General features: G+C 54.1%; 1 protein-coding gene across 13 annotated transcripts in view; it reads left to right on the forward strand.

Annotated features, from left to right (window-relative positions):
* The window catches only part of Dtx2 (deltex E3 ubiquitin ligase 2), a 33,736-nt gene extending 6,729 nt beyond the window's left edge, over window positions 1-27,007 (forward strand). For 2 of the 13 annotated variants that reach the window (XM_048789965.1, XM_048789967.1), the window contains 11 exons: window positions 2,285-2,387; window positions 2,730-2,852; window positions 5,492-5,847; window positions 8,002-8,638; window positions 14,164-14,312; window positions 18,623-18,763; window positions 21,607-21,680; window positions 23,151-23,309; window positions 24,293-24,454; window positions 25,428-25,517; window positions 26,353-27,007. In XM_048789965.1, coding sequence (XP_048645922.1) covers window positions 5,580-5,847; window positions 8,002-8,638; window positions 14,164-14,312; window positions 18,623-18,763; window positions 21,607-21,680; window positions 23,151-23,309; window positions 24,293-24,454; window positions 25,428-25,517; window positions 26,353-26,580 — 1,908 coding nt within the window. In that variant the 5' untranslated portion in view covers window positions 2,285-2,387; window positions 2,730-2,852; window positions 5,492-5,579 and the 3' untranslated portion in view covers window positions 26,581-27,007. Of the gene's footprint in view, window positions 1-2,284; window positions 2,388-2,413; window positions 2,853-3,226; window positions 3,481-5,491; window positions 5,848-8,001; window positions 8,639-14,163; window positions 14,313-18,622; window positions 18,764-21,606; window positions 21,681-23,150; window positions 23,310-24,292; window positions 24,455-25,427; window positions 25,579-26,352 lie in introns of those variants that run through there. The other 11 variants (XM_015491449.2, XM_015491450.2, XM_015491451.2 and 8 more) reach the window with 9 other exon arrangements.
* Window positions 27,008-27,402: the final 395 nt, after the last annotated feature.

Genomic DNA, 27,402 nt, shown 5'->3' on the forward strand with positions numbered 1-27,402 from the left:
TCTTCTTCTTCTTCTTCTTCTCTCTTCTCTCTTCTCTCTTCTCTCTTCTCTCTTCTCTCTTCTCTCTTCTTCTTCTCTCTTCTTCTTCTCTCTTCTTCTTCTTCTTCTTCTTCTTCTTTTTTGAAGACTGGGAGGGTCTAAGTTGCTTAGGACCTTGCTAAATTGCTGAGACTGGCTTTGAATTTGTGTTTCTACTGCCTCAGCCTCCCGAGTCTCTGAAATCACAGGCCTGCGCCACCACACAGGTTCTGTTGTTTGTTTTTGTGGTACTGGGGACAGAACCCCGGACCTCAGACATGCTAGGCAAGCCCTCTACCACTGAGCTACATCCCCAGCTTTTTTAATTTTAGTTTGAGGTAGGGTCTTGCTAAGTTGCTGAAGGACTTGCTGAATCTCTGAGGCTGGCCTTGAATTTTCAGTCCTCCTTTCTCAACCTCCCAAATTGCTGGGATTACAGGCATGTGCCACTGCGCCTAGCTTTAATTTGTATTTTCTAAACAAAATTTCTACTAAAGTAGAATGTGTCTTTTGATTAGTTTGTGTTCAGAATCTGATTTTCCCAAGTCTTTGGAGAGGCTTCCTGACAGGGCCCCATCTGCACTTATCTTTGAAGGTCATGTTCTGTGTACAGGTCATGCTTGTGGTGTCTGATGTGGGGTGTGGAGCTTTAGGCCCTTGCTTCTTGGAAAGCATCTAAAGGACTGAGGTAGCTCAGAAAATGGGTTGGGGGCAGTGGTGCAAGCCTGTAATCCCAGCTATGTGGGAGTCTGGGGCAGGAGGATAGCAGATTAGAGGCTAGCCTGGGTAATTTAGTGAGACCCTGTCTCAATAGAAAAAGGGCCAGGGATGTAGCTCAGTGGGAAGGTGTTCCTGTGTTCAATCCCCAGTGCCTCCTCCGTCTCCTCCCAAAAAAAAGAACAAGAAAGAAAATAAAATTGCTTGAGGGGTAAGGTGGATTTGGTTGGAAAGTTCGTCCTATGCTGGGGAATCAGGTGGGAAGAGGTCTCGAAGTCACCTGGTTGTACTAGTTTCCAATCAGTAGTGTTTGGAACTCTATGCTTGCATTTTTTTTTAAATATTTATTTTTTAGTTGTAGGTGGACACAATATCTTTATTTCATTTTTATATGGTGTTGAGGATCGAACCCAAGGCCCTGTGTGTGCTAGGCAAGCACTCTACCACTGAGCCACAACCCTAGCCCTCTATGCTTTCTTTTTAATGCAGTTCTAGGAAAGGAACCCCGGTCTTATGCATGCTAGTAAAGTGCTCTGCCACTGGGCTCTGCCTGCAACCAGAGTCCATTCCCAGTCCTCCAGGCTTTTTAAAACTGAGCTTATATAAAGTAGAAAGAACATCATGGACTTCATGGTTGGATAGACTGGGTGCTTGATCTTGGGTAAATACTTAATCTCCTGGGGCTTCTCTGTAAAATAGGGATAATTCCTACTTTTTTTTGGGGGGGATACTGAAGATTAAACCAGGGATGCAGCTACCACTGAGCTACATCAACCCTCTTTATTTTTATTTATTTATTTTGGTTTTAGGGAGTGAACCCAGGGGTGCTTAATCTTATCCCCAGCCCTTTTTTATATTTTATTTTGGGATGGGGTCTCACTAAGTTGCTTAAGGCCTCCCTCAATTGCTGAGGCCGACCTTGAACTTGTGCTCCTCCTTCAGCCTCCTGAAGGATTACAGGTGTGTACCGCAGCACTGGGCTTAATTTCTACCTTTGAAGGCGGCTGAGGGGGTTGAGAGGGTTGGTGAGAAAAACATCAGGCATACTGCTCACCACACGGTAGGTGTGTTGCGTGCTTACCCACCCGAGAGTTCAGTGTACTCTGAAGTTATGGATTCTGCATTTCTTTTACTTGGGTCCTTAGGACTTTCATAAGCTTTTCGTAAACATTTCAAGACTGATTCATATTTCCTCATGAAGACCTTCCCTGATTGATTGATTTCCTATGTTGGGGCTGGGGTTTAACCTAGCATGCATGAAGCCCTGGGTTGAATCTCAAGTACTGGGAGAACGTTCCCATATTGTGGGGTAAGTTGCCTCCAGATTGAAGCTTTTTTCCACAGCTAATTATAATAATAATTTTCACAATTAAGAACACCCTAAATGGCCCCATCATTAGGCTCTGAAACAAATTAGGTTATTGAATTCCAGCTCTGAGGTGGCTGCGGCTGTTCCCGAGGGAGGGCGGGTGCGTTGACCAGGGCTGTGTTGTGCCTCATTGCTGGGATCTGGCACTGAAGGTTACCCCTCCCTTGTCCTTGGTTTCAGACCCCGCGCAGTGCTGGAGCTTTGAGGAGCTGCAGCCTCAGCTTGGGGTGGGCCAGACTCTGCCCTCTGGTAGTTCCCTGCTCCAGTGGGGAGACCAAATCCAGTAAGTGCAGTCGTAGGGGCCTCAATGTGGCTTCTGTAGCAAAGTGTACAGGAGGTTGGAGTCATCTCTCACTGAGAGGCTGTGCATCCAGGGCTCAGAAGGACAGGGGTTGAGTCTGGAAAGATGGGCTTCCTTGCTCGAGGCATCCCGTAGAAAGAGGGTGGAAGCCTGAACTCAGGCACCAGTGGGATCAGTGGTGGGGGTTGGGAGTAGCCAGAGTGTTCTGGGGCTTGCTAGAAGTAGATGTGGCTGAACATAAAGTTCCAAAACTGGAGAGCTCGGTGTGAGTGGGGACAGGGCTGGTTGCCAAGCAGATCGCTAGCCATGTCATCCTGTCTTGAGTTTCCAGCACCCTGGCAGGGCTTGGACCCCAGGGGTCCTGGGTCTGTGGGAGCTTTACACCCTGACAGCATGCTGAAACACACCCCAAGGCCGATGATTCTGGAGGTCCTGGCTGCCTGAGAGGTGAGCGACACCTCAGGAGGACCTGGCTCTGAAACCAGTCCTCTAATTTGTGCTGCAGTGTGGTTGGAGACTTGTAATTGCAGACACTGAGGTAGGCCAGCCACCCTTGGGCACCAAGGTGCGATCCTTAGTTGGAGGCTTTGGCAGCTGCCAAAAGGAGGCCAGGCACCCACAGGTGGCTCAGTGCTTTCAGGCCTGGTGCACCTCTGTCTCGTGGCAGCCCTTTGCTGCCATCCTTCAGCCACACTTTGGGGGGTGGGTGGGTTTTAGAGGGGAAGGGAGGGAGGCTGGGACTTGTGGGCATCTGCTGTGGGCCTAATGCTGTGTGCAGACTTATGCTGTGTGCAGACTTATGCTGCTGGTCTGTCTGAATCCTCACGAGCAGCACGAGGAAGGGCTGTCATATCTCTGTTCTCAGTGAGAGCGAGCAGGCTCTGTGAACCCAGGTGCCTTTGGTGAAATGACATAGTGGGCCTGCGGCAGCCCATACCTCATCTTTTTCTCAGGCTACTCTAGACCTTACTCGCTGCTAGGCAGTAGTAGACTTGGCCTTCTCGTTGAAGCCCTGAGTGTAGTGCATTCTGGAGTCAGCAGCAGAAGCCCCGGCAGCCAGCCCCGTCTCTAGCCTGTGAGCAAGTTTTTGCAACCACCTGGGTCTCTGTTTCTGTACCTACAAAATGGGGATGGAATTTGTCATTTGTACTTAAGGAAGTGGTTGTGGGAATCAGCAGATTGTGTGAGCTGGACCCTATTAGCATAGAGTCCCAAGTAGGGTCCCGCATGGGTTGCTCTGACTGCTTGAAATTCGGCCCCCTCCCTTCCTTCCCTTTCTGATCTGGAGCTCAAGGCTGATCCTCCTGAGTCTTCCTCTCTAATGAAATGGCCTTCAATCTGGGTTTGCTCTGCATAGCCACTTAGTAGTACATGTGTGACCTTGAATCAAGTCCCCTGATTTCCTCTCCTAAAGTGGGACAAATGCTGCCTTGTCACCAGGCATGGAGGCACACGCCTAGAATCCCAGCAACTCTGGAGGTGTGAGGCAGGAGGCTCACAAGTTTAAGGTCAGCCTGGGTTAACTTAGCAAAACCCTGTCTCAAATTAAAAAAAAAAAAAAAAAGGTCTGGTGTTGCAGCTCAGCGGTAAAGTGCCCCTGGTTTCAGTCCACGATACCAAAAAAAAAAAAAGTGCCATCTTGTCAGCCTAGGGATTAACAGAGACAAGTAATTTTGTTTTGGGGGGGTTTTCTTTGTATTTTGTTTTAAATTTGTTTTTAATTTTTTTTAGTTGTAGATGGACACAATACCTTTATTTTCTTTTTTTTTTTTTAAACAAGGAACACAGATTTTTTTTTTTTTAATTTTAATATTTATTTTTTAGTTATCGGCGGACACAACATCTTTGTTTGTATGTGGTGCTGAGGATCGAACCCGGGCCGCACGCATGCCAGGCGAGCGCGCTACCGCTTGAGCCACATCCCCAGCCCACCTTTATTTTCTTTATTTACTTTTATGTGGTGCTGAGGATGGAACCCAATGCCTCACATTTGGTAGGCAAGCGCTCTGCCACTGAGCCACAACTCCAGCCCCCCCCATTTTTTTTTTTTTTTAAAGAGAGAGAGAGGGAATTTTAATATTTATTGTTTAGTTTTTGGCAGACACAACATCTTTGTATGTGGTGCTGAGGATCGAACCTGGGCCGCACGCATGCCAGGCGAGCGTGCTACCGCTTGAGCCACATCCCCAGCCCTCCAGCCCCTTCTTTTGGTATTGTCACTAAGTGTTGGACTCTGTTTTTGTACCAGTGCTCAGGGGCCATCACGATATGGTGTGCTGGAAGACCTCTCTTGGGACAGCTGCAGGTGCATCCTGGTGTCCTCGCCCAGGGCCACTTAGTCAGATTCCAAACTAGGGTGTGTTGGATACTGAGCACATAGCGAGGCCCCTGCTATGGGCAGCAGCCATCTGCTGGCCAGCAGGACATGGACCAGCTTCGCGCTTGTGTGTAGCTGCCTGGTCAGTAGAGTTCTTGTCTGTGACAGGTGACTGGGAGAAGCTGTCCTGGGAGACCATTGGTCAGGAAGGTCCAGGCATAGGGAGTTGGGTGTGGGAAGGCTGGAAAAGGCATTCTGATGTTTATCTGGGGTGTCCCTTGTGGTCAGTGATGCTGGGGGCACCTGGAGACCTGGAGGAGCCAGACCTGAGCTTCAGCCTCAGGTCTGCCCCTGTCCCTGGGGGTCCTGGGCCCCTGGTCCTTCCTGAGACACACGGCTTCCTCATCTATAGTAATAGTGGGTGTTCACTTGTACCTCCCTGCACCGGGAGCTCTGGATGCCTCACGCATCATGGGCTTAACCACAAGGATTTGCGGGGACTCAAAAATATAGACAGTGAAAGGATCAACTGAGGATTTGGGTCAGAGGAAAGTCATTGGTAACAAGCTGGGCTAATGATTAGCAACCCAAATTACATCTTCCTATAAGGAAGTAGGCTACAGAAACAACTAGGAATTCATCTTGGCTGACAGAACAGAGACCCATCAGGTACTTGCTTATTCACATGCCCCCAGGGAGAAGGCCTGATCCTCAGCGCCAGCCTCAGATGTGCATGAGTAACTAACTGCTGTGACTGTCCTGTTCCCAGGTCTGCTGGAGGCGCCGGGCAATGAACCTGAGACTGCAGCCCAGAGTGGTCTGAAGGCATCGGGGAAGCAGAGGGAGTCCCGGGGAAGATGGCCATGGCCCCAAGCCCTTCCCTGGCACAGGTGTACACCAGCCCTGTGGCAGTGGCTGTGTGGGAATGGCAGGATGGGCTGGGGACCTGGCACCCCTACAGTGCCACAGTCTGTAGCTACATCGAACAACAGTTTGTCCAGCAGAAGGGCCAGCGGTTCGGGCTGGGGAGCCTGGCCCACAGCATCCCTTTAGGCCAGGCTGACCCCTCACTGGCCCCTTATATTATCGACCTCCCCAGTTGGACCCAGTTCCGCCAGGACACTGGTAAGACTTCTGTCTCTGGTACACATCTGAATGCCTCTTTTGGGCCAGGTGCTGTGCTGTGGGGGTTGTGGATGTGACTTGCAGAGCTTAATCCTACTCCTGAAACAACACTACTGGGGTTTAGGGGCTGTGCGGGAGAATGGCTTCCCCCAGGTGACTCATAGAGGACATGTGCTGTAGGAGCACGTTGGCCAGTTGTGGCTCACCCTTTCCCCCTGTCTCCCAAACCAGGAATGTCTGCCCTGGCCTTCAGGGCTCTGAGGTCCCCGGCTGGCCGCAGGGAGGCGCTCTGTGTGGTGCTGTGAGGGCCTGGAGGTGCGCTTGCTCCTCCACTCAGTGACTGGACCTGGGCAGGGTACTTTGCTCCTGGGCATTTGTGTTTGCTCCTCTTATATTGTTTGTGCTGGGAATTGACTCCAGGGACACTTTACCACTGAGCCACATGTCCCCAGCCCTACTTATTTTTATTTAAGACAGGGTCTTGCTAAATTGCTCAGGGCCTCATAAGTTGCTAAGGATTACTTTGAATTTGGGATCCTCCTCTGCCTCAGCCTCCTGAGTTGCTGGAGTTGCAGTGTGTGCCACCGAGCCCATCTACTTCTGTATTTTTAAATCTGTGATGTGTTTGGATTAGTATTACTGAAAATGGGGCCATCAGCTTCCTTTGGAGCTGTCCCTTTCCCTTCAATCTAGTGGTTCTTGATTGGGGTAATTTTTGTTCTCAGGGACATTTGACAGAGTTTAGAGACTTTTTTGGTTTTCATGATTGGGTGGGCAGGGGTTGCTGTCATCCAGTGGGTAGAAACCAGGGACCCTGTTCAGCATCCTAACAGAGCACAGGGCAGGTGGGTGCGGATGACAGTCCCTAGCTTCATGGTGTGCCCAAGAGAACAAAATTTGTTCTTTGGGGTCCACCAGGCCTTTGCCCCGTACAACAAACCCTTGCTCTCTGGGGCCAGGTCTGCACCCAGGCTGAACACAAAATTTGAGAAAGAGAGGACTGATGACACATGGTGGATGGCAGTAGACAACTATGTGTGCTCACCAGGCTGCGAACTGTTAGGTACTGGCTGAGGCCACTTTGAAGTTTCAGCTCGGCCAGCCAGGTCACTGGGACAGACAGACCAACCTACAGAGCAGGAGAACTTTACCATTCCCTGGAAGGAATTTGAACTTTATTCTGAAAGGGGGAGCCATGCTTAGACAGTAGAGTGACATGTGGTTTGGGGACTAAGGGTGTCCCCACTTCCCCAAAGCTGGGATCCAGGCAAAGGCTAAGGTCAGGAGACTGAATTATCAGAAGGGAATTACTACTGGGCCCTGTGGTACATATCTATAATCCCAGCAACTCTGGAGGCTGAGGCAGGAGGATTGCAAGTTCAAAGCCAGCCTTAGCAAATTTGCGAGGCCCTAAGCAACTCAGCAAGACCCTGTCTCAAAATAAAATAACTAAAAACAGGCTGGAGATGTGACTCATTGGTTAAGCACCCTGGATTTAAGCCCTGTACAAAAAAAAAAAAAAAAAAGAATATTTTGAGGGTTGGGGATGTAACTCAGTGGTACAGCACATGCTTAAGGCTCTGGGTTCAGTCCCCAGCACCAAAAATAATAATTATTCATTCCAAAAGCCTTATCAATTTTGAGCCATATTATTTGACCCAAACATCTAGCATTACCTCTTTGCCAAGGAATGTGAATCTCCCTCCCTCTGTCACTTGATCCTTTGGGCCCCAGTTTCTTTGCTTAGAGAGCTTTTACACAAACCCATAAAAGAATAGCCAGCACAGCTGGGGGGTGGCACATGCCTGTAATCACAGTGGTTTTGGAGGCCAAAATAGGAGAATTGATGGCAAGTTTGAGACCAGTCTCAGCATCTTAGCTGAGGCTATCTCAGAATAGAAAGGGTTGGGATGCAGCTTTACACTGTTGGGTTCAGTCTTCAATAATAGGGGGAAAAAAAGAATAGCCAACACCAATCCTTAGGTACCTGCACTTTATTTTGTTTGGCTGTGGGGGTGTATCTAGTGGGATAGCACATGCTTAGCATGCATTTGACCCTGGGTTTGTCCCCAGCTCCAAAAAAAAAAAAGCGATTCCCCGGGTTTGGGGGTGACTATCCGCTCTGGGTTCATGGGTCCTGCTCCTCTTAAACAGGCACCATGCGGGCTGTGCGCAGGCACCTGTTCCCCCAGCACTCAGCCCCAGGCCGGGGCATCACCTGGGAGTGGCTGAGTGACGACGGCTCCTGGACCGCTTATGAAGCCAGCGTCTGCGACTATCTGGAGCAGCAGATGGCCAGGGGCAACCAGCTTGTGGACTTGGCTCCCCTGGGCTACAACTACACTGTCAACTATGCCACCCACACGCAAACCAACAAGACGTCCAGCTTTTGCCGGAGCGTGCGGCGCCAGGCAGGGCCGCCTTACCCAGTGACCACTGTCATTGCCCCACCGGGCCACACCGGAGTCGCCTGCTCTTGCCATCAGTGCCTCCACGGCAGTGGAACTGGCCCTGTGTCAGGCCGCTACCGCCACTCCATGACTAACCTCCCTGCGTACCCTGTGCCCCAGGGCTCCCACAGGACCGCTATTGTCTTTGGGGCCCACCAGGCCTTTGCCCCGTACAACAAACCCTCGCTCTCTGGGGCCAGGTCTGCACCCAGGCTGAACACAACCAACCCCTGGGGTGGGGCACCTCCTGCCCTGGGGAGCCAGCCCTTCTTCCGCTCCAGCCTCTCCCATCTGGGACCGCAGCTCCTGCCCCCAGGACCGTCCACTTCAGGTGGAGCCAGGTATCTCATGTTACCGCTGGTCTTTCTGTCCTCCCTTCAGGTCTCGGCAGATGGGAAGATGTGGCCGGGTGCCTGCCCCCTTGGTTGTCCCTGTTGTATTGTCTTTGCTGTGTCACGGGGTTGCTGAGGTGCCGTGGTCCTCCATAGTCTGGCATCCCATGGAGCTACCTGACCTTTGATTCTTGAGTCTCAGTAGCTGCCACATGGGTTAAAATCAGCAGTTCTTCCATTTCCTCAGGATAAAGGGCTCTGTGAAACTGAGTTCTAGACCTTTGACCTGCACTTGTCCCCATGGCTAGTGCTGTCTGTACCCAGCACATTTTCGGTAACTAGGGATGAACTGATTCTCAGTGCCAGACACCAAAGGGATGTAGAGAGAGAAGGTGTACCTCTGATCCCTAAGCCCACAGTCTAGGTCTAGGTCGCAGGAGAGCCAGGAGCTCAGGGTAAGGAGAAGAATGTTGAAGTATGTGGCTCTGTGGCCACTAGTGGCACTACTGATACAGCTACCAGATTGGTGCAGTCCAGCCCAGAGTATCTTTTTTTTTTTTTTTTTTGGTACCGGTGATTGAACCCGCAGTCACTTAACCACTGAGCCACATCCCCAGCTCCCTTTTTTTTTTTTAATATTTATTTTTTATAGTTGTAGTTGGACACAATACCTTTATTCCATCCATTAATTTTTATGTGGTGCTGAGGATCGAGCACAGGGCCCTGCACATGCTAAGCGAGCGCTGTACCGCTGAGCCACAATCCCAGCCCCCCAGTTCCTTTTTTAATGTTTTATTTTGCAACAGTGTCTCTTAAGTCCTTAGGGCCTTGCTAAGTTGCTGAGGCTAGCCTGGAGCTTGGTGATCCTCCTGTCTCAACTTCCAAAGTCACTGAAATTACAGGCATGTGCCACTGCATCTGATAACATTTATATTTTCAAATTGTATTTAATTTTGTGATACTGGGAATTAAATCAAAGTGTGCTCTGTTACTAAACTATAGCCCTAATTCTTTTTTATTTTGAGAAAGGGTCTTGTTGAGTTGCCCAGGCTGGCCTCCAATTTGTGATCCTCCTGTCTCAGCCTCCTGAGTAGATGGGATTATGCTAAGCCAGGCACCTCCTGGGGCTTCTTAAATTCTTACAAATTACTTTGAGGCAAATTTGTAAATAGCATTAGAGCTGGGATTCTGGGATTTAGTCAGGTGATTTGTTTCCTTCTCATGGTACAAAGCTCTCATTAGTCTCCCCCTAATATTTGTTGTGGTTTTTGCTCCCCACCTGAGGGCCTCAGACCCTCTTGGCCCTATTAGTGCAGGACAGGCAAGTGACAAGGAGGAGGTAGATGGGCCCATGGTGTTTCCCTCTGGTGCTGGGCGGACCTCACATGTCACAGCTTGCTCTGCATCAAAGCCAGGAGGAACCAGGCCAACCTGCCGCTCGGGTGGAGACTCTTCAGAGCGCCTGCTTCCCCTGCCTCCTGGGATGGGTGTGCATCCCTCTTCCTCCAGTGGCTGGGGCTGGGAGAGTGTGACTGCACTGTGTGCGCCTCTCCAGGCTTTGGAAAACAAGGCTTGTCCTGGGCCTAGTTTGTAATGTGACCTTCCTCAGTTTCAGGGGCTTGATTAAAAATCTGATCTCTTACCCCTGCAGGCCGGGAGAACGGAGCAATCCTTGGCACTGTGTCCTCCTGGGGCTGTGGTAGAGTTCTCAAAGCCAAGTGAATGTCAACAGCACTGGGTGAAAGTTACTTGTCACGTGGAGGGAAGAGGTGGGAGGACAGGCAGTGCAAGTCCAGACCACAGCGAGGGCTGGGGGGAGCCCAAGAGAGAGTCGGTAGCACCTGGGCTGCCATCTGAGCGAGTGGCAGTGCAGGCTGTTGGGGAGCCCATGTCTGTTTTTGGAATGCCTGGGCTGCTTTTTTTTTTGCTGCGTTGGGGAGCACACCCAGACCCTGAGCATGCTGGCAAGCGCTCTGCCACCGCCGCACCCTCAGCCCCATGCATGTGGTCCTCCATTGCTTCTTGCTCAATCTGAGTGAAACCGGCTGTGTGATTCTTCTTGTGCCCCCAGGAATGTGCAGTAATATGTGGCAGGCTGGGCATTTGTAACTGAGCTGCTGGGTTTAAGTACATTTCCTGGTAGCTGAAGTTTATCCCTTTAAGCACCAAAACTTTTGTTGTGATGAGGGAGGGTGAAACTGCAATGTGTGTCATGCACACTCCTGTCTTCTGTAAGAGAGAGAATGACAACTTGCCAACTTGCTTGGCATTTTGATGATTGGGTGGTGATCATGATCAGCATTTTTTTTTTGGTACTGGGGTTTGAACCCAGGGGTACCTAACTACTGAGCCACATCCCCAGCCCCACCCCTTTAAAATATTTAGAGAAAAGGGCTAAATTGCTTTAGGGCCTTGTTAAGTGCTGAGGTTGGCTTTTAGCTCTCAATCCCTCTGCCTCAGCCTCCTGAGCTGCGGGATTGCAGGTTGCTCCACACACGCAGCGTGATCGGCCGTGGAGCCTGGTGCTGGGTTAGCCCGTGGGCGCTGCCCTCCCTCACTAAACGGCCTCACCACATGGCACTCCTGGTTTGCTTACATCTGCTGTTCTTGCCGCCGCTGCTGTCCTGGCCTGGGAGACGACTCCCCCCTCCCTGTGCTGGCCGGGCATTCTGGCTGTGGCTATCCTTAGGCCTGTGGGATTGGAGTCCTGGGTGTAGTGAGAGCCTTGCTCCTAGTTTGCCTTGGGCCTTTGGATAAGTGCTGGTTCTTTTCCATGGTGGTTTTCCTCTCCGGATTCAGGAGTTGGGCTGGCCGATTTGTTCCCTTTTGTTCTGATCTTGTTGCTTTGCAGGGTTTACTGAGGGCTTGCCTTTTGTTCCCTCTGCTCCATGGAGACCTGGGGAGCCTGGTGTTTGTGTAGGGCTTAGATCGTGGAGGGCTTAGCTGCCCTGGGGCCTTCGGAGTTAGCCCCGCAGGGAAACTGGAGCTCAGGAGGGGTCTTGCATGCCCAGGAAGCACAGCTCACAGGGTTGGAGGGGTTGAGAGTAGTGTCTCAGGCCTCACATTCTGGGCTGTTTGTGTGACAGGTGCCTTCTGTGTGCCAGGTTGGCACTGGCTGCCAGTTGAAGGTGGGGTGGGGGTGGAAGAAGCTTTGGATGTCCTTCCCTTCAGCCTCCTCACTCTGCCCCTGAATCTTCTCAGGATGGCGGACAGGTGAATGTGCTTCCAGTCTGTCTTCCTCCTGCTACTTCCTGAACACAGCAGGAACTTGTGTGGAGGAGGGGCTAGATAAAGACAATTGGAGAATTTTCTACAGAACCTGGCCACACTTCCTGGTCTCAGTCGCTGGAAGCCTCACTGTAGGGTCTCTGCTCTAGGCCTTGGTGATAGAACCAAAAAAGCAGACTTTCTGCCCAGATGTGCACCTTTCCTTGGGAGGGAGGGCTCCACTTCCTGGGGTCTTTCCATGAGGGGAGCAGCCGTTTCTGGAGGATATTTGAGCTTGGCCCCTCTAGCCCACTCTGTTCTGACTCATTTGAAGCTGCAGAGTCAAGCTTGGGTTTTTCTGGCCTCTTAGCTGAGGCCGCAGCACTTTGCTCCCTGGAGAACTGGCCTGGGAAATGAGCAGGAGTCTCAGCACCTTCACTTAGGAGCCTCAGAGTCATTAGGTGATCACCTTCCTCTAAGAGAGGACAGTTGAAGCATCTCAGGAAGGAGCTTGGCTTGATTATAATGACAAAGACCTCAGCCCAGGTGGCCAGCTCCCAGTCCCTTTTGCATGATCAGAACACCCTGGTCCATTTTCTACTCCTGCCTTTGGGCTTAGAGTAGTGAGGGAGGCAGGAGGCTGGGCTTTGTGTAGTCCAGCCATGCAGGGCATCTTGTTGGGAAGATAGCAAGAAATATATAACCTCCATCTTAGCTCAGGTGAACGCGGGAGCCCTGGCCTGCCCAGCCTACAGAACCCAGGCTGTCCTGGGGAGCTCCCGTGTGGGGACCATGTGGTGGGAGGGTTTTGTAATCTTGATATTTCATCACCTCTAATGGGCAGGGATGGATGGGAGGTCCCAGGCTGGAGGGAGGAGGAGCTGGCAAGAGCTCCTTCCCCAGTTGTTCTCAGTGGAGAGTTGGCCCCAAACTAATGATGTGCATTGTTACCATTTTAAACAGTTGAGGATTTACAACCAAATGAATGAGTTTGAACATAGTCACTCTGGGAAGCAGAATCTTCATTTAAAAAAAATGTTTTTTTGCAATGCTAGGAATAGAACCCAGGGCCTTGCATGCTCTGAGGCATTTGCTATGCCCCTGAGTTATAACCCCAGCCTAAGATCCCTTAAAAAAGTGCATGCCTGTAATCCCAGCGGCTGGGGAGGCTGAGGCAGGAGGATTGTGAGTTCAAGGCGCTAAGCTACTCAGTGAGAGCTGGAGATGTGGCACAGTGGTTGAGTGCCCCGGAGTTCAATCCCTGCCTCCCCCCCCAAAAAAAAAAGCAAATCCCAAAAACCTTTTTGGTATGAATTTTAGATTTATAGAAAAGTTACAAAAATAGTACAGTTTCCATAGCTCTCTCATCAGATGCCATCTCATGGGCACAGTGGGGCAAGCCTGTCATCCTAGCTACTCAGAAGGCTGAGGCATGAGGATGGCATGTTTGAGGCCAGTCTGGGCAAATTAGGAAGATCCTGTCTCAAAAAAAATTTAAACACTGCAGATGTAAGTCAGTGGTAGGTACTTGCCTAGCACACACAAGGCTCTGGGTTCAGTGTTTACTACCACAGATGTCCTGTCTGTATTCTGGGGGTGGGTGTCCCACCCTTGAACTGCTTGATCAGGCTCTCTGGGCAGCAGTGGTGTTTTGTGTGGTGGTGTTGGGATGGAACCCAGGGCCTCCACGGCCAGGTGAGTGCTACACCCCTGAGCTGCACCCCGACTCCGTCTCACTTGAACATTTCTCAACCATGGTGTCCTCAGAATCAGGAGGTAACCCTGTTGGACTCGCCATTTTCTGCTCCTGCCCTCTTTCTGTCCCAGGACCCTACCCAGGGCCCTGCTTTACCAGCCATTGCCATTCTCCTCTCTCCAGGTGGAACCAATCCCAGTCAGTCTTTCAAAGCCCACCACTTTAACAAGGTGCTTGATCAGACATTTCTTGATTTGGGTTTGTCTGATCTTTTTCCACGATTGGACTAAGACATGCATTTTTTAGCAGGAATCCCACAATAACGATGATAAGTCCCTTTGGGAGCATCTTATTGTGGCCTGCAAGATACTGATTTGCCTTGTTACTGGTGGTGATGTCCTTGATCACTAACTAACGTGGACGTGGTCTCCACCATGATCTCCGCAGGGCTCCCTGAGATCTTCACTGTAATGAAGCTAGTGAGCTCAGAATGTTGCGAGCTCCTCTTTTAGGGTCATCTTTATGGTCTTTGAACTGTTCAAAAAAGAACCCAGGGGCTCCTTCCCTCAGAGGCAGCTGGGGAAGCAGGAAGGTGCCTCAACTCAGTGCGGTTCCCTCCCCTCTTTTCCAGGGAGGCAGTGCCCTGTACTCAGCTTTGCTCTCTTCTCTCCTCCCCAAGTGCCTCCCTTCCCAGCGGTCCCTCCAGCAGCCCTGGGAGCATCCCCTCCACTGTGCCATTGCAGATGCCAAAGCCCAGCAGGGTCCAGCAAGCACTGGCAGGTAGGTGCCCTGAACAGGCTGTGCCCCGCAGGGCTTGGTGGGAAGGATGAGGTGGGAGGGCTTGTCACCTTCTGGGCCCTCAGGTGTATCTAAAGGGGTTCCTTGGGGGAGTGCTGCCTCTTTCCAATGGTGGTGTACCCCAGGACATGAGCTTGGGTGCCCGCCCCTGAGCGTTCTGGGGCGGTGGGACCTGATGTGGTGCATTGGTGTGGACCTTTCTCATCCTTTTTAATTTTTGAATTGAATGAGAGTTAGAGCCACCTTTCTGCCCTGAAGTGCTCAAGGCAGGGGCTCTCTGGGGCTCATAAGCCACCTGGTTGTAGCTACATCTTGTCTCCTGGTTCCATGTGGATCATTTGTTGTCTATATATCTTTTTTTTTTTTTGGTGGTGGTGCTGGGAATTGGACACAGGGCCTTGTGTATGCCAGACACACACTCTACCAGCTGAGCTATACCCCCAGCCCTATATGTCTTGATGCTTATTTATATAAAGTCCTTTTACATTCAGGCCTGGTGGCACCTGCCTATAATCCCAACTACTTGGGAGGCTGAGGCAGGAGGATCACAAATCCAAAGCTAGCTTCAGCAACTTCTCCCCAGCACCACAAAAATAATAAAAGTCTTCTTCTGGGTCTTGAGGCGCCTCTGAGGGCACTCGTAACTTGAGGGAACTGTGAGGTGTGTAAAAGTGCAGGTGTGGCAGTGAACCCCATCATTTGCAACTGGCAGGGGATCGGGTGACAGTTGGGTTTATTGAGTCCAGGTAGCCTGCAGTGTGGGTAGACTTGCCAGGCCTGGTGCAGGGTGGCTGTGTGATGTTGTCATTGCGACAGTGACTCAGAGGAATGACTGGGGCTCTGGTGTATGTTCCTGTGTTTGATCCCTAAATAACCCAAGGTGTCGGTGAGGAGGCCGAGGCTCAGGGAGTTCAAACCCCTGACGCAGACCTGGGCTCAGAACCTGGGTTCTTCCCTGTGGTACCAGGTGCTCCTGAGCCTGGTGGAGGAAGTGCTGGATGGGGAGGTGACTGTGGTGTAGAAAAGGGGACTGTGGGTGGCATCAGGGGAGTGGCTTGGGGCACAGGAGGCCCTGGACCCTCCTGGGGGACACAGGAGACACCAAAGGGACACTAGAGAAGTGGTAGAAGATGGACATGGAGGGCAGGGGACTGTAACGGCAGGGAAGCCCGGCAGCTTCTCAGCCCTGCTTCCGCTGCTCAGCCGTGAGCCTCTTCCCAGCCGAGAGGAAAGAGTGAGCAGACATGCTGACCAGGACGTTCCTGCCCACCTTGGGCCACTCAGCATGGGTGCCATAGGTGAGTGACACACCAACGCTGAGTGCTGCTGTGTGCGGGGATGTCCGCGATGGAAAAGGCCTGACCCCCACAGGCCCAGCTCTGAACTTGGGGTCTTCAGCAGCCGCAGCAAGTTCTGCCAGGGTGGCCACTGAGACTGTAATATAGATGTTAAACACCTTTCTTTGTGGCCTTTAGGTTTGCCTGAATAGCACTGGCCAACCCCTTCTATACTTTTTTTTTTTTGAGATAGGATTTTGTTAGGTTGCTGAGGCTGGCCTCAAACTAGTGGTCCTCTTGCCTCAGCCTCCTGAGTTGTTGGGATTATAGGTGTGCACCACGACACTCGGCTCATTTTTATTTTTTTGTGGTTCTGGGCATGGAACTCAGGGCCTCACACATTCTAGACTGGTAGGGAAACAGACCCCCACAGTTCAGGAAGTTGGTTCCAGGTAGGAAATAACGAGATACTGGAGCCTGTTGCAGATTGCCACCTCTCAGTGGTTGATACCTTTTGGTGGGACCATTTTCTGGGCCACCAGGGAATGAGAGGACCCCAACCAGCCTCCAAGAATCAAGGGCTGGATTCCTGAATGTGCCATGCCTGGCTGCAGGGAGGTGAGCATTTGGAGACAGGCCAGTTTGTAACCACTTCTGTGTGGGCTGAAAGAGCTGTGCCTCCAAGTGTGGTGGGGGTGGAGCCTGTGAAGGAAGAGTAAGTGGCGTCTGTCCCAGTGGCCTGCGGCTTACACTCCTGTTAGGAACTTGCCCAAGACCAGCCAGCAAGGGGTGACCCTGGGCTTGAACCTGGTGGAGAGGCCAGAGTGGAAGGAGGACAGATTGGATCTCAGCCCTGGCCACTAGGTGAAAGGCTGACTCTGGTGTCGGGAAGGCGGTGTGTGCAGTTGTGGAGAGTAGAAATGGGAGCTCGGGCTCCAGGGCCTCTCCACTGAGGGGGCTGTGCCGAGTCCTGCTGCTGAGGAACATGCAGAGGCCCCTGCCTGGGCGGCCCCCAGTCCTGCTCGCTGCTTGCTGCTGCTGTGATGAGTTGAGTCTGTGGGTTTGGGGTGGTTTTCAGACCTTTCTTGAGAAGGCAGAGCCACAGGGCAGGGGCTGCCTTCTCTTCAGGTGTGGTGTGGAGCCTTCCTTCCTTGTTGGTGACTGGAGTATGTGGGACTAGGTCCTGTGGTGACAGGGAAGGAGTGTTGCAATGCTGGCTTCCTGGGGGCTGCCAGTGGTGGCCCTGGGATGCCTTCATTCCTTAGCTGACACGTGGTATGCCTCCTAGGACTGTGCCCTGGGTGCTAGCAATGGTCGTCAGCAGAGCGTGCTCACCCTGTGGTGTGCGTGCTTAGGGGAAGTGGTCAGCTGGAGTGAGTAAGTGATTCCAGATGGTGAAGAGGTGCGAAGGAAAGCAAGGCAGGCACAGGTGTAGAGAGTTGGAGGAGGACACGGTCCCTCTCCATAAAGGGGTCAGGGAAAGCCTAAGGCCTAAGGCCTGCAGAGGTGGCACTTCAGAGATCTGAGTGAAGAGGGACATGTTCAGTCAGAGGACACTGTCCATCCAGAGATGTTTCTCTAAGGGAAACCACCTGTCCCTGCTCCCAACCTCTTTCTGACACCTGTGCCTGTTCGTCATTCTGTCTACCTGACATTCTGTTCCCCGAGGAATACATTTGAGCCCAGGAACAGTCTCAGCTTGTGGTGGCATTGCAGTGACAGCAGGAACAGGGTCAGCATGGGCATCTGGCCCCAGTGTGAGCCTGGGTCTTCTGTGGTGCAGGTGCTTCCTGCTGAATGGCTACTACGGTGACTCTTCCCTCACTTGGCTGTGCTGTCCAGCAGGTGGCTAGCCTCTGCCTCTGTCCCTGACTGGGCACATTTGCCAGGTAGGGAGTTTTGATCTTGTCACGAGGCCACAGTGACTGGCCTGGCTACTCCTCACACATCTGAATCACCTGGTGGGGTGCATCACTGTCTGTCCCAACCTGTCCTGGAGAGGAATGGGGTCCAGGAAGGAGGTGCTCCTGGTACCCTGCTATGCCCAGTGCCTGAGCCAGGTTCCAAGGATGGGGAAAACCACTCTCTAGTGTGGCTGAGAATCCCAGAGCTTCTTTCCTCTGGGGAGAAGTTGCTTTTGAGCCAGACTAATCAGTGACAGGGAGTGGACAGAGGGGTAGGCGAGGGTGTGGTGGGAATGAGGACCTCTAGCAGAACAATGTGTCCCATGCAGTGTTGAGTCATCAGAGAGTAGGAAGGGGACAGCGTGGGGGAGGGAGGGTCCAGCTGGGCAGAGAGGCACATGCATCTCCTCCCTGCTACCTGCTGCAGCTCCTCGCAGTGGCACCGGGGAAGGAACTCACTGCTAGGACCTGGGGGGTCGCCTCAGTGTGGAAGCAGCCCAGAGGGGTGGTGTCCTGCCTCCACCATGTCTCCAGACCATGTCACTAGGTTTGCCAGGTGGGGCAGAGAAAGCAGAAGCAGCCCACAGAAGACAGGATGACTGAAGGCAGGAGGGTGTGGCCAGGCCCAGAGGCCCCATGCGAGGCCAGCCCTTGTCACCAGCCCTGCTCAGGAGGCAGTTTCCGCAGCCTGGCTGCACCCTGCCACATTGCCGCAGCACCTGCCCCTCCTGCGCCTGGCACTGCCCAGAACTGCCGAGGAGGCTTCTTGGGTAGTAATCTCCCCTCTGCTGTTCTAGAGCAAGTGGCCTCCCGCTCCCTGCACGCTCTGGGTACAGGCTGTGAAGTTGCTTGGCAGACACCTGGGGACTTTTGGGCCAGGGCTCTGGTGAGCCGGGCCATTTCACCAGCTCTCTCTGGTTCCTGGTCTGGAACTTGTTCCTGCAGCACAGGGAGCTCCTTCTAGAGGCCAGGCTCTCCAAAGATCCTGCAGGTCCTGATGGCCGTTTGTGGTGCTGCCACCTCCGACTCGGCAGGGTTTGTGAAGGTCACCTGCTGAAAGCCTCCTAACATTTCTCCCCCTCTCTGCATGTCTGATCTCGCACCCGTGCAGGCATGACGAGTATTCTGATGTCAGCCATTGGACTCCCTGTGTGTCTTAGCCGCGCACCCCAGCCTGCCAGCCCTCCCGCCTCCTGTTTGGCCTCTAAAAGCCACAGCTCAGTTAAGAGACTGAGGAAAGTGTCCATGAAAGGTAGTTCCTATTCACAAATGCTCTCTGGCCTCTGCTAAGCCTCCTCCGAGTCTTGCTGCCTCTGGCTCTCTGTGCCGATTTCTTCTTTAACCTCCATGGCCCTTCTCCCTTCCTGTGGCCCTTCTCCCTGCCCTCGCCTGGCAACAGAGGTGGCTCCTGGGAATCTGACATTCCCAGCACAATCGAAGTGAGAGGGGCTTGTTCATGAGGACCTGTAACTTTGCAAACCTCAAGGTGTGGATGAGGCATGGCTTGGGATTCTGGGATGACTGTTTCTCCACGGGGCCAGTGTATGTATCAAGAAAGGCCCTCAAGTCTGGCGCAGTGACACAGGTCTGTAATCCCAGTGGCAGGGGTGGCTGATGAGATAGGACAATTGTAAGTTCAAAGCCAGCCTCAGCAACAGCAAGGTGCTAAGCAACTCAGGGAGACCCTGCCCCTAAATAAAATACAAAGTAGGGCTGGGTATGTGCTCAGTGGTCGAGTGACCCTGGTTCTAATCCCCAGTACCAAAAAAAATTTAAAAAGGCCCTCAAAATAGCTGTCGGGTTTGCTGCCCATGTGGGTTCCCCTGGTGACCGCTGCCCTGTCCATCATATGGCCCGGGCAGAAGGGGTTTCACAGCTACAGAAGGTGCTGGGAATTTTAACAAAGTTTGCGTGGAGGAGCTTGTGGCAGTTCTGCGCTGTTCTAAGCTGGACAGTGGAATCGCAGATGGCGTTCTTGATGGTGCCATGCTGGACAGGGGCCTGGGCTGCAGCCCTGTCAGCCTGCCTTTCAGTCTCGGCTCTCACCTGCATTAGCTTCCTGAGCTCACGCAAGTTTCTCCATTCATGAGGTGGCACCTCCTGCTAGGTGGGTTGGGAACAGGAAGGACATGTGAAGTGCTTGGCACGTGCCAACAGTGGCATCGTGAGATGTGGAGGTGTGCCCGGGAAAAGAGCTGGTTTTGGGGTCCTGAGCCCCAGTCCTGGACTCTGTGCGTGCTGCTTTCGCTCTGCCTTGGTGGAGGTGAAACTGGGCAGGGTGACTGGTGACCTCCGGAGCAACCAGTTGCCTGGGAAGAGCACAGGCTCTCAGTAGATCCTGTGGTGTTCTGAGTCCAGATGTGCCTTCCCCGGGGTTGACGGGCTCCTGGTCGGCCCTGGTTGAGAACCGTGGCAAATGGGAGCTCCCTCTGGTTCTGAAAGGCTGCCTGGTGAGCTGGGCCAGGTGCTGGTCCTGGCAGAGGGGTCCCTGGCTCTCCTAGAGCCTCCTGAGGCCACTGGGCTTTTCTAGACTGAAGACTCCCCTCAGTCAGCGGGCGTCCTAGCTTCCAGAATGGCCTCCCTGTGCCTGTGGCCGGGCTCTCACCAGAGCCATCAAATGGGCTCTGGAAGTCTTGGGGGGGGGTGGTCGAAGGAGGTTGTAGGGGAGGTGTATGTGTGGATGGGCTACTAAGTTGTGTGCATGGGGTGTGTGGTGTGTGTAGGACACTTGTGTATATGGGGCATGTATGGGGTACATATGGATGCATGTGGGTATATATGGGTTACATATAGGTGTGGGGGTGTGTGTGTGGATGCATGTGATTGCATGTGGGCGTACGAGTGTGTAAGGTATGTAGGTATATGGTAATATGGTACATGCGTGTGTATGAGACACGGGTATATGGGTACATGGTTATGCATAGGGTGCATGTGGAAACCTGTGGGTGTGGGTGTGCATGGGGTGGGGATGGGGGGGCTATGTGGGTGTGTAACCGTGTGTCTGGGACTCCTTTGCTGGTGGCAGCCCCCTGCTGCTTTAGCTTACTAGGTGTGGGACTTCCCCATTTCTAGCTGAGGAAGCTGCACCTCTGAAGTGGTGGGATGTGGTCAGAGCCAGAGAGTCAGAATCAAGTCCCCGATTCTGGCCTCTGCTCCTCCAAGTCACCTTCCCAAATAGTCATGAGCCCTCATATTTCTAAGTGTTTGAGGCCACAGGCTAAGTGCCATGCACTTGGGTTCAAACCAGGAGACCCTTCCCTCCTGGACTCAGGGACCAGGAACCCTAGTGTGACCTTGAGGCAGAATGGGGAGCCCCACCAGGGCTTTGGCAGGACTGTGCTGCCTCCCCATGTCTTAGGCTCCTGCTGAAGGCTTGGCCGCCCTCTGATTGTCCCTATTGCCTCGGGGAGCCGCTGTGCTGATGCTACCACTGCAGGGCCTCATGTCCCCCTTGCAGGGCTGCATGCTGAGGGGCGTGGAGTCTCCCAACTCTGCACTGCATGTGTACAGCCTGAGCTGCCAGTAGCCAGCACATGTCTCCCTGTGTTCCAGCTGCTTTCCAGAGTCACTTAGCTTGGAGCTGAGTAGGCATGTGACTGAGACCCGCCCCCCCAGTTCTGAGGCAGGTGGTGTATTGTGACAGCATCAGTGCACCTGTCATTTGCAGTGTGCAGACCTATAAGATGCCACATGGGCTAACCTGGTGCATTTTCACACAAGAGTGGTGGAAGCGGAGTAAACAACACTGCCGAAGGTTCTCTGGGGTGGTTCTTCATACATTTTTGGCATTCTCAGAGGGGCCTGGGTCTGATTGCCTGGGATGCAACTTGGGGAGTTGAGAGGTGCTGCTCTGTTTCTGCTCTTCTGCCTCCTCCAGGCCACGCCCCGGGCCTGGTTGGGCCTTGAGGGTGGTCTGGGCGGGGCTGCAGGCCGCCCTGTGCCTGCTCAGGCTGTCCTGGCTTGCCTGCTAACCTTCCATCTTGGCCCCTAACATTTCTTCCTGGCAGCCTGGGCTTCGCCTGTCTGCCTTCCTCCCCGCATTGCTCTCCTCTGCTTGGGTGCTTGGGACAGCACTCACCTTCTCGTCTCTTGCAGAAGGGTCTCCAAAGCCAGAGCCCGAGCAAGTGATCAGAAGCTACACCGAGGAGCTAAAGACACCCCCAGACGAGGTACGTGTCCTGCGAGCCATTGCTGTTTGGTTTGCAGACAAGAATGGACTTCTGCTAAAGGGTCCCTGGCCACGCTCAGCCCATGGGGGACCTCCCCAGAGTCTCTGGAGTGTGCGTCAGGCTCCAGGTCAAGTGCCAACCCCACGCCTCCCAAGGGAGGTGGGCATGATTGGGACAAGGCAGCCAGGGATCCAGGGGCCTGCGTCATTCCCACCTCACAGAAGTGTTTGCCTGAGCCCTGCTCTCAGCACAGACCTGGGTAATGCAGGCCATCCCTGGGGCCAGGGGGCTCGAGACAAGGCTTGGACACGAGACAAGGCTTGGACACATCGGCCTCACTCCCCTCAGGCTGGCACTGGCGCAGGAGTGAGGTGGCCTTATCCAGGTGACACTTGCCTTTCTGACTGGGAGTGCTGGTAAGGGATGTTCCAAAACATGGAAACAAAACCCCACTCTGCTGAGCTACGCCTTGGGGGCTCTGGCACTACTTTCCTCTGACTCTAACGGAGAGTCTTGGAGGTACTGGAGTGGGGTTAAAGGTCAAGCATGCTAGGCTGAACACTGTGGCTCACTCCTGCAATCCCAGCAGCTCGGGAGGCTGAGGCAGGAGGATCAAGAATTCAAAGCCAGCCTCAGCAACTTAGCAAGGCCCTAAGCAACTCAGTGAGACCCTGTCTCTAAATAAAAAATATAAAGAGGGCCAGTGCTGGGGTTGTGGCTCAGTGGTAGAGCACTTGCCTAGCATGTGAGAGGCCCTGGGTTCGATCCTCAGAACCACATTTAAAAAAGAAAGAAAGAAAGTCATTGTGTCTGACTACAATTAAAAAACATTTAAAAAAAAGGAGGGGGGGCGGGGTTGTGGATCAGTGGTGGAGTGCTTGCCTAGCATGTGTTAGGCACTGGGTTCAATTTTCAGCACCAAATAAAAAAATAATTAAAGATATGTCCATCTACAGCTTAAACATACACACACACACACATACACACACACACACACACATACACACACACACACACACACACACGGCTCAGTGGTTAAGCACCCCCGGATTCAATCCTTGGTACCAAAAAAAGCAAACCAAAAACTCTTCAACAGGCCCTGGCTCACAGGGTACCTCCACTCCTGAGCACAGTGGTCAAGATCTGGCTCTGACCCTGCCCTGGTTTCATCTCCTACTTGTGCTGGCCTGGTGTCCCCTGAAGCTGCACATGTCTTATTCCATGTTTTGGAACATCCCTGCTTGTCCATCTCACAGTTTCTGTGTCCTTTTAAAAAGGCCAGCTCCCAGCTTCTCCTGTCCTCCCGACTGGCTGTTCTCATTGTCCTTCTGGGCCAGGCTCTGGTCAGCCCTTTGTGGGCACATGTTACAGAGATTGACCCCAACTGTGGTGTTTCCGCCTTTCCCTCCCAGCCTGGCCCCTTGTGGCCCGGCCAGCTGTTGGCGAGCTCGCCCTGTCTGTTCCCTGCAGGACTGCATCATCTGCATGGAGAAGCTGTGCGTGGTGTCTGGCTATGGCGACGTGACTGACAGCAAGACCCTCGGGCCTGTGGCTGTGGGCCGCCTCACCAAGTGCAGCCATACCTTCCACCTGCTGTGTCTGCTGGCCATGTACTGCAACGGGAACAAGGTGTCCATGGTGGCCCAGGGGCGGGTAGAGGTGACCTGCTCCCACAGCCTTAGTCCCGGCATGCTGGCCCTGAGCAGGAAGCTGGGCAGAACAGCTCTGAGATGTCTGCAGTCCTCGCGCTGCAGCAGGAGGAGGGTCGGCTGCTAGGCCTGGGTAGCAAGCATGGTATTGCTCCTGGAAAGTTAGTCAAGCCCTGGAGCCAGCCTGGAGACCATTTTGAAGGCCTGGCCAGCTCTCCTAGGCCTGCCATGGGCTTTAGGAAGGAAACCAACTCCTGCAGCCAGCTCAGGGAGAGATCCTGGGCTCCTCGTACAGCAGGCTCTATTACCCACCCACTTCCAGGCACCTCACATCTTCTTTGCGATGTCCCTCTGCAGTCAGGCCTGTGCTTATGAAGAAAAGGCCCAGGGAGGGGAACATGCCCAGGGTCACCTACTGGGTGGTGCAGAGCCAGGCCCCTGATTCAGAGTCCTGTTCTACTCTACAGGGGAAGGGTCCCACTCAGGCTGTCAATGGCTGACCCCTGGCTGCTGTTCCTTTAGAGGGGTTTAGCCAGGGTGAGCAGGGGTTGGGAGGACAGTGGAAACTAAGTCACATGATGGCCATTCGGTCCTGGCTGGGCCCTGTCCTCAGTGTCCCGTCCGTCATGTAGCGTCCTGCATGCAGCTCATCATCAGTTGTAGGATTTTCTGTATGGTTTCAAAGGTGACTGGACTAGAGACTTGCTCCTGACCCTGATTTTCCTACCCAATGCCAGTCTCCTGAACTTACCCTTTGAATAAGAGCAGCGTGAGGAGTTGTAGTGTAGAACTTCCCTTTTGACCCTGAGCTGCTGGGGTTCAGGTGCTCTGAGAGGAGGCTGCCTGGGCGCCCTGTGAGCCATGCCAGCTTCTCCCTGATGGCCTCTCCTCCCGCCGAGGCAGTGGCTGACTGTCCAGTGTGGTTGGGCCGCTGGCTCAGTCTGCTGCGTCTGCCTGTCTTAGGATGGGAGCCTACAGTGTCCTTCCTGCAAAACCATCTATGGGGAGAAGACTGGGACCCAGCCCCGGGGGAAGATGGAGGTTTTCAGGTTCCAGGTGTCACTGCCTGGCCACGAGGACTGCGGGACGATACTCATAGTTTACAACATTCCTCACGGCATCCAGGTAAGGGGCCTCCCCAGGAGGGGTCAGTCACACCCAGGTGCTGTTCTCCTGCCCCACCCCGGGGATGGGGTACCAGTATCCCTGCTGCCAGCCTCAGACTCCCTGCTTCCTCGAAGCTGGGGCCAGGGAGGCAGGACGCAAAGGCAGCAGTGCTGGGGACTGCAGCTATGGAGGAAAGCAGTAGCCCTCTGTCCTTCCCTGAGCACAGAAGGCCTCCTGGAGGAGGGGTCATTCCAGCTGGACTTGGGCTGGGCAGAGGACAAGGCAGACAGCAGAAGGAGCCGTGCTGAGGAGCTGCGGAGCGCCCGCAGGCACCAGGGAGTGGGGTGGGGCCCTGTTCCCGAGAGACCTACTCAGTGACCACTAAGCCTGGGCTGGATTTCAGGAATGCAAGCACAGGTCCTAGAGGAAAGCCTGGGGCAGGAGTAGCCGGAGCCAGATGGGGTCCACTGTGTGGAGCCTTGATGGAGCCGTGCTCTCCCCCAGGTTTCCTATCTCGCGATCAGGTCAGCACCTCCAAGGGAGGGGACTGAGTTGTAGGCGGTGCAGCCTCTGTGGTGGAGGGCAGGAGGCTGTCACCATCCCTCCCCTGCCACACTGCTCCAGCCAGTTCTTGGAGCAAGGTGCCACCCAGTGAGCGTGTGGAGGGTGTGGAGGGGTGCCCCCCGGGTCACAAAGAAAGATCCGAGGAAACCCAGTGCTTAGAGCATCCCCAGAGCAGAAGAGGGTCAGTCCTGGCTCTTGCAGGGTAGAGTGGCAGTGGTGGTGCCAGACAGATTGGCACAGGCTCAAGGGAGGGCGTTCATGGGGGGAGGCCACATTCACTTTAGTCTTTGAGGGACCAGAGTCATTGGGTCACTTGAGCTGGCCAGGAAAGCTAGAGCATGAGCCTGAGCTTCCGTGTCCTGTGAGCCTCTGCAGCTGTCCATGGCCACCCACAGCTCTCACATCTTGGCATCTGTTCCTTTTTCAGGGCCCTGAGCACCCCAGTCCAGGAAAGCCGTTCACTGCCAGAGGGTTTCCCCGCCAGTGCTACCTTCCAGACAACGCCCAGGGCCGCAAGGTGAAGACCCGTTGCCCCCATCACCCCCCACCGCCGTGAGCTCTGCTGGATTCACCTTAATGTGGCAGAAGATGGGGCCCACCAGGACCCCCGGGGAGTGGGCCAGCAGTGGTGGGCCACTGTGTTTGCCACTCCTTTCTAAAGCATTGCTGTGGATCCAGGAAGAGGCCACCAGGATCCAGGAGAGGCTAGGGCGAGGCTAGGGCGCTTGCTTAGTCAGGACATCCCATGGGTGGGATGGGGTCAGATGGCTGGTCTGTCTGCACTGAGACCTGAACAGGGACTGTGCAGCTATGAGAAAGTCTGGAAGCGCCTTCCAGGCAGATAGAACAGCTGGGTCCAGGCAGGAGCCAGCCCCCAGGGGGAGGCGGTGGGATGCTGGGCCTGGCTGCCTTCTAGGCATGCCTTGGGAGGGTCCTCCAGTTTGAGAAAGTGCTCTGGCTGCTGGGAGGTGTGTGCTGGACTCTATATTTTTGTGCTGCTGGGAGTCAGGCTAGGACCTCACATAGGCTAGGCCTGAGCTGCACCCCAACCTCGTGGCTGGGCTCTTCCGTGGCTGGATGAGGAGGGCAGTGAGGAGGGAGGGAAGACTCAAGTTGGCAGCTGGGTCGTCGCTGGAGCGGCTGCAGAGTGGTGGTGGCTGCCAAGGTGGGGAGGGCAGGGCTGTGGCCAGGGCCCACGGGAGACCCTGTGGGGCCATCCCATCAGCAGTTGGAGTTCTGGGGGCCCCACAGATGGGATCCAGGGCTGGGCCTGGGTGAGCTCATCTCCGGCAAGAGCAGAGGGACAGGGCCCGAGGGGCGCCACTCATGGGCCCTCCCTTCTCCTCTGGCAGGTCTTGGAGCTCTTGAAGGTGGCCTGGAAGAGGAGACTGATCTTCACAGTTGGGACGTCCAGCACCACGGGCGAGACTGACACCGTGGTGTGGAACGAGATCCACCACAAGACAGAGATGGACCGCAACGTGACAGGCCATGGCTACCCCGACCCCAACTACCTGCAGAATGTGCTGGCCGAGCTGGCCGCCCAGGGGGTGACCGAGGACTGCCTGGAGCAGCAGTGACCCACCAACCCCCCATGGCCACCTGGCAGCTGCCCAGCCCCATGGCTGCCTGAGCTGCCCCTGGGTAGCGGGCAGGAACGTGCCTTTGCTGAGAGGCCGGAACCTTTGTGGGGCACACGTGTGCCAGGGTGCAAGGGGCCAGGCTTGTGCCTGCCCTCCCCCTCCTAGTGGCGGAGTTCTGTGGGAGTCGGCAGCCCTGGGGCCTTGTCCTTGTGGGGGCCAAGATGCAGCTACCTCAGTGCAGGGACGGGCCCTGGGGCTCTGGAGGGCAGCCCTGGGGCTCTGGAGGGCAGCCCTGGGCCCCAGCGCCCAGGCCTGGCGTGGGGTGAGTGCAGACCACCCCTCCCTTGGCTGGACAGGCGTGGGTTCTGAGTCAGCTTCTTATACCTCAGATTTTGTTTGCAATAAAGGCCTTGTAGCCAAAGTCCACAGGCTCTTGGTGTTTGTAGCGGATGCAAGTGTGTGAGGGGGATCTGCCCCCCATGCACAGGCCCTGTACATGTCCACTGCGCCAGGGCGTCATGTGTACTGCTTGTTCATCTCCCATCTGGTAAAGGGCGGTCTGCAGAAGCTGGGGAGCACACAGCACCCTGCCCTGCACAGCCGCTCATCCACAGTGGCACTGGTTTACAAAACACTGGTCAGGTGCTGCTGTCTCTGGGTTATAGATGAGGACACAGAGGGTCAAAGTTTCAGTGACTGGCCCAGGCGGAGCACCAGCCAGGAAGTCTTGAGGCCATCCTCTCAGTCTTGACCCCTGTGGGGGAAGGAGCAGATGTCCCCAGTCAAGGAAATCTGTCCCCAGTTAAGGGACAAGCAGAG

The sequence above is a fragment of the Marmota marmota genome, unplaced genomic scaffold (assembly GCF_001458135.2).
Source record: "Marmota marmota marmota unplaced genomic scaffold, marMar, whole genome shotgun sequence".
Lineage (NCBI taxonomy): Eukaryota > Metazoa > Chordata > Mammalia > Rodentia > Sciuridae > Marmota > Marmota marmota.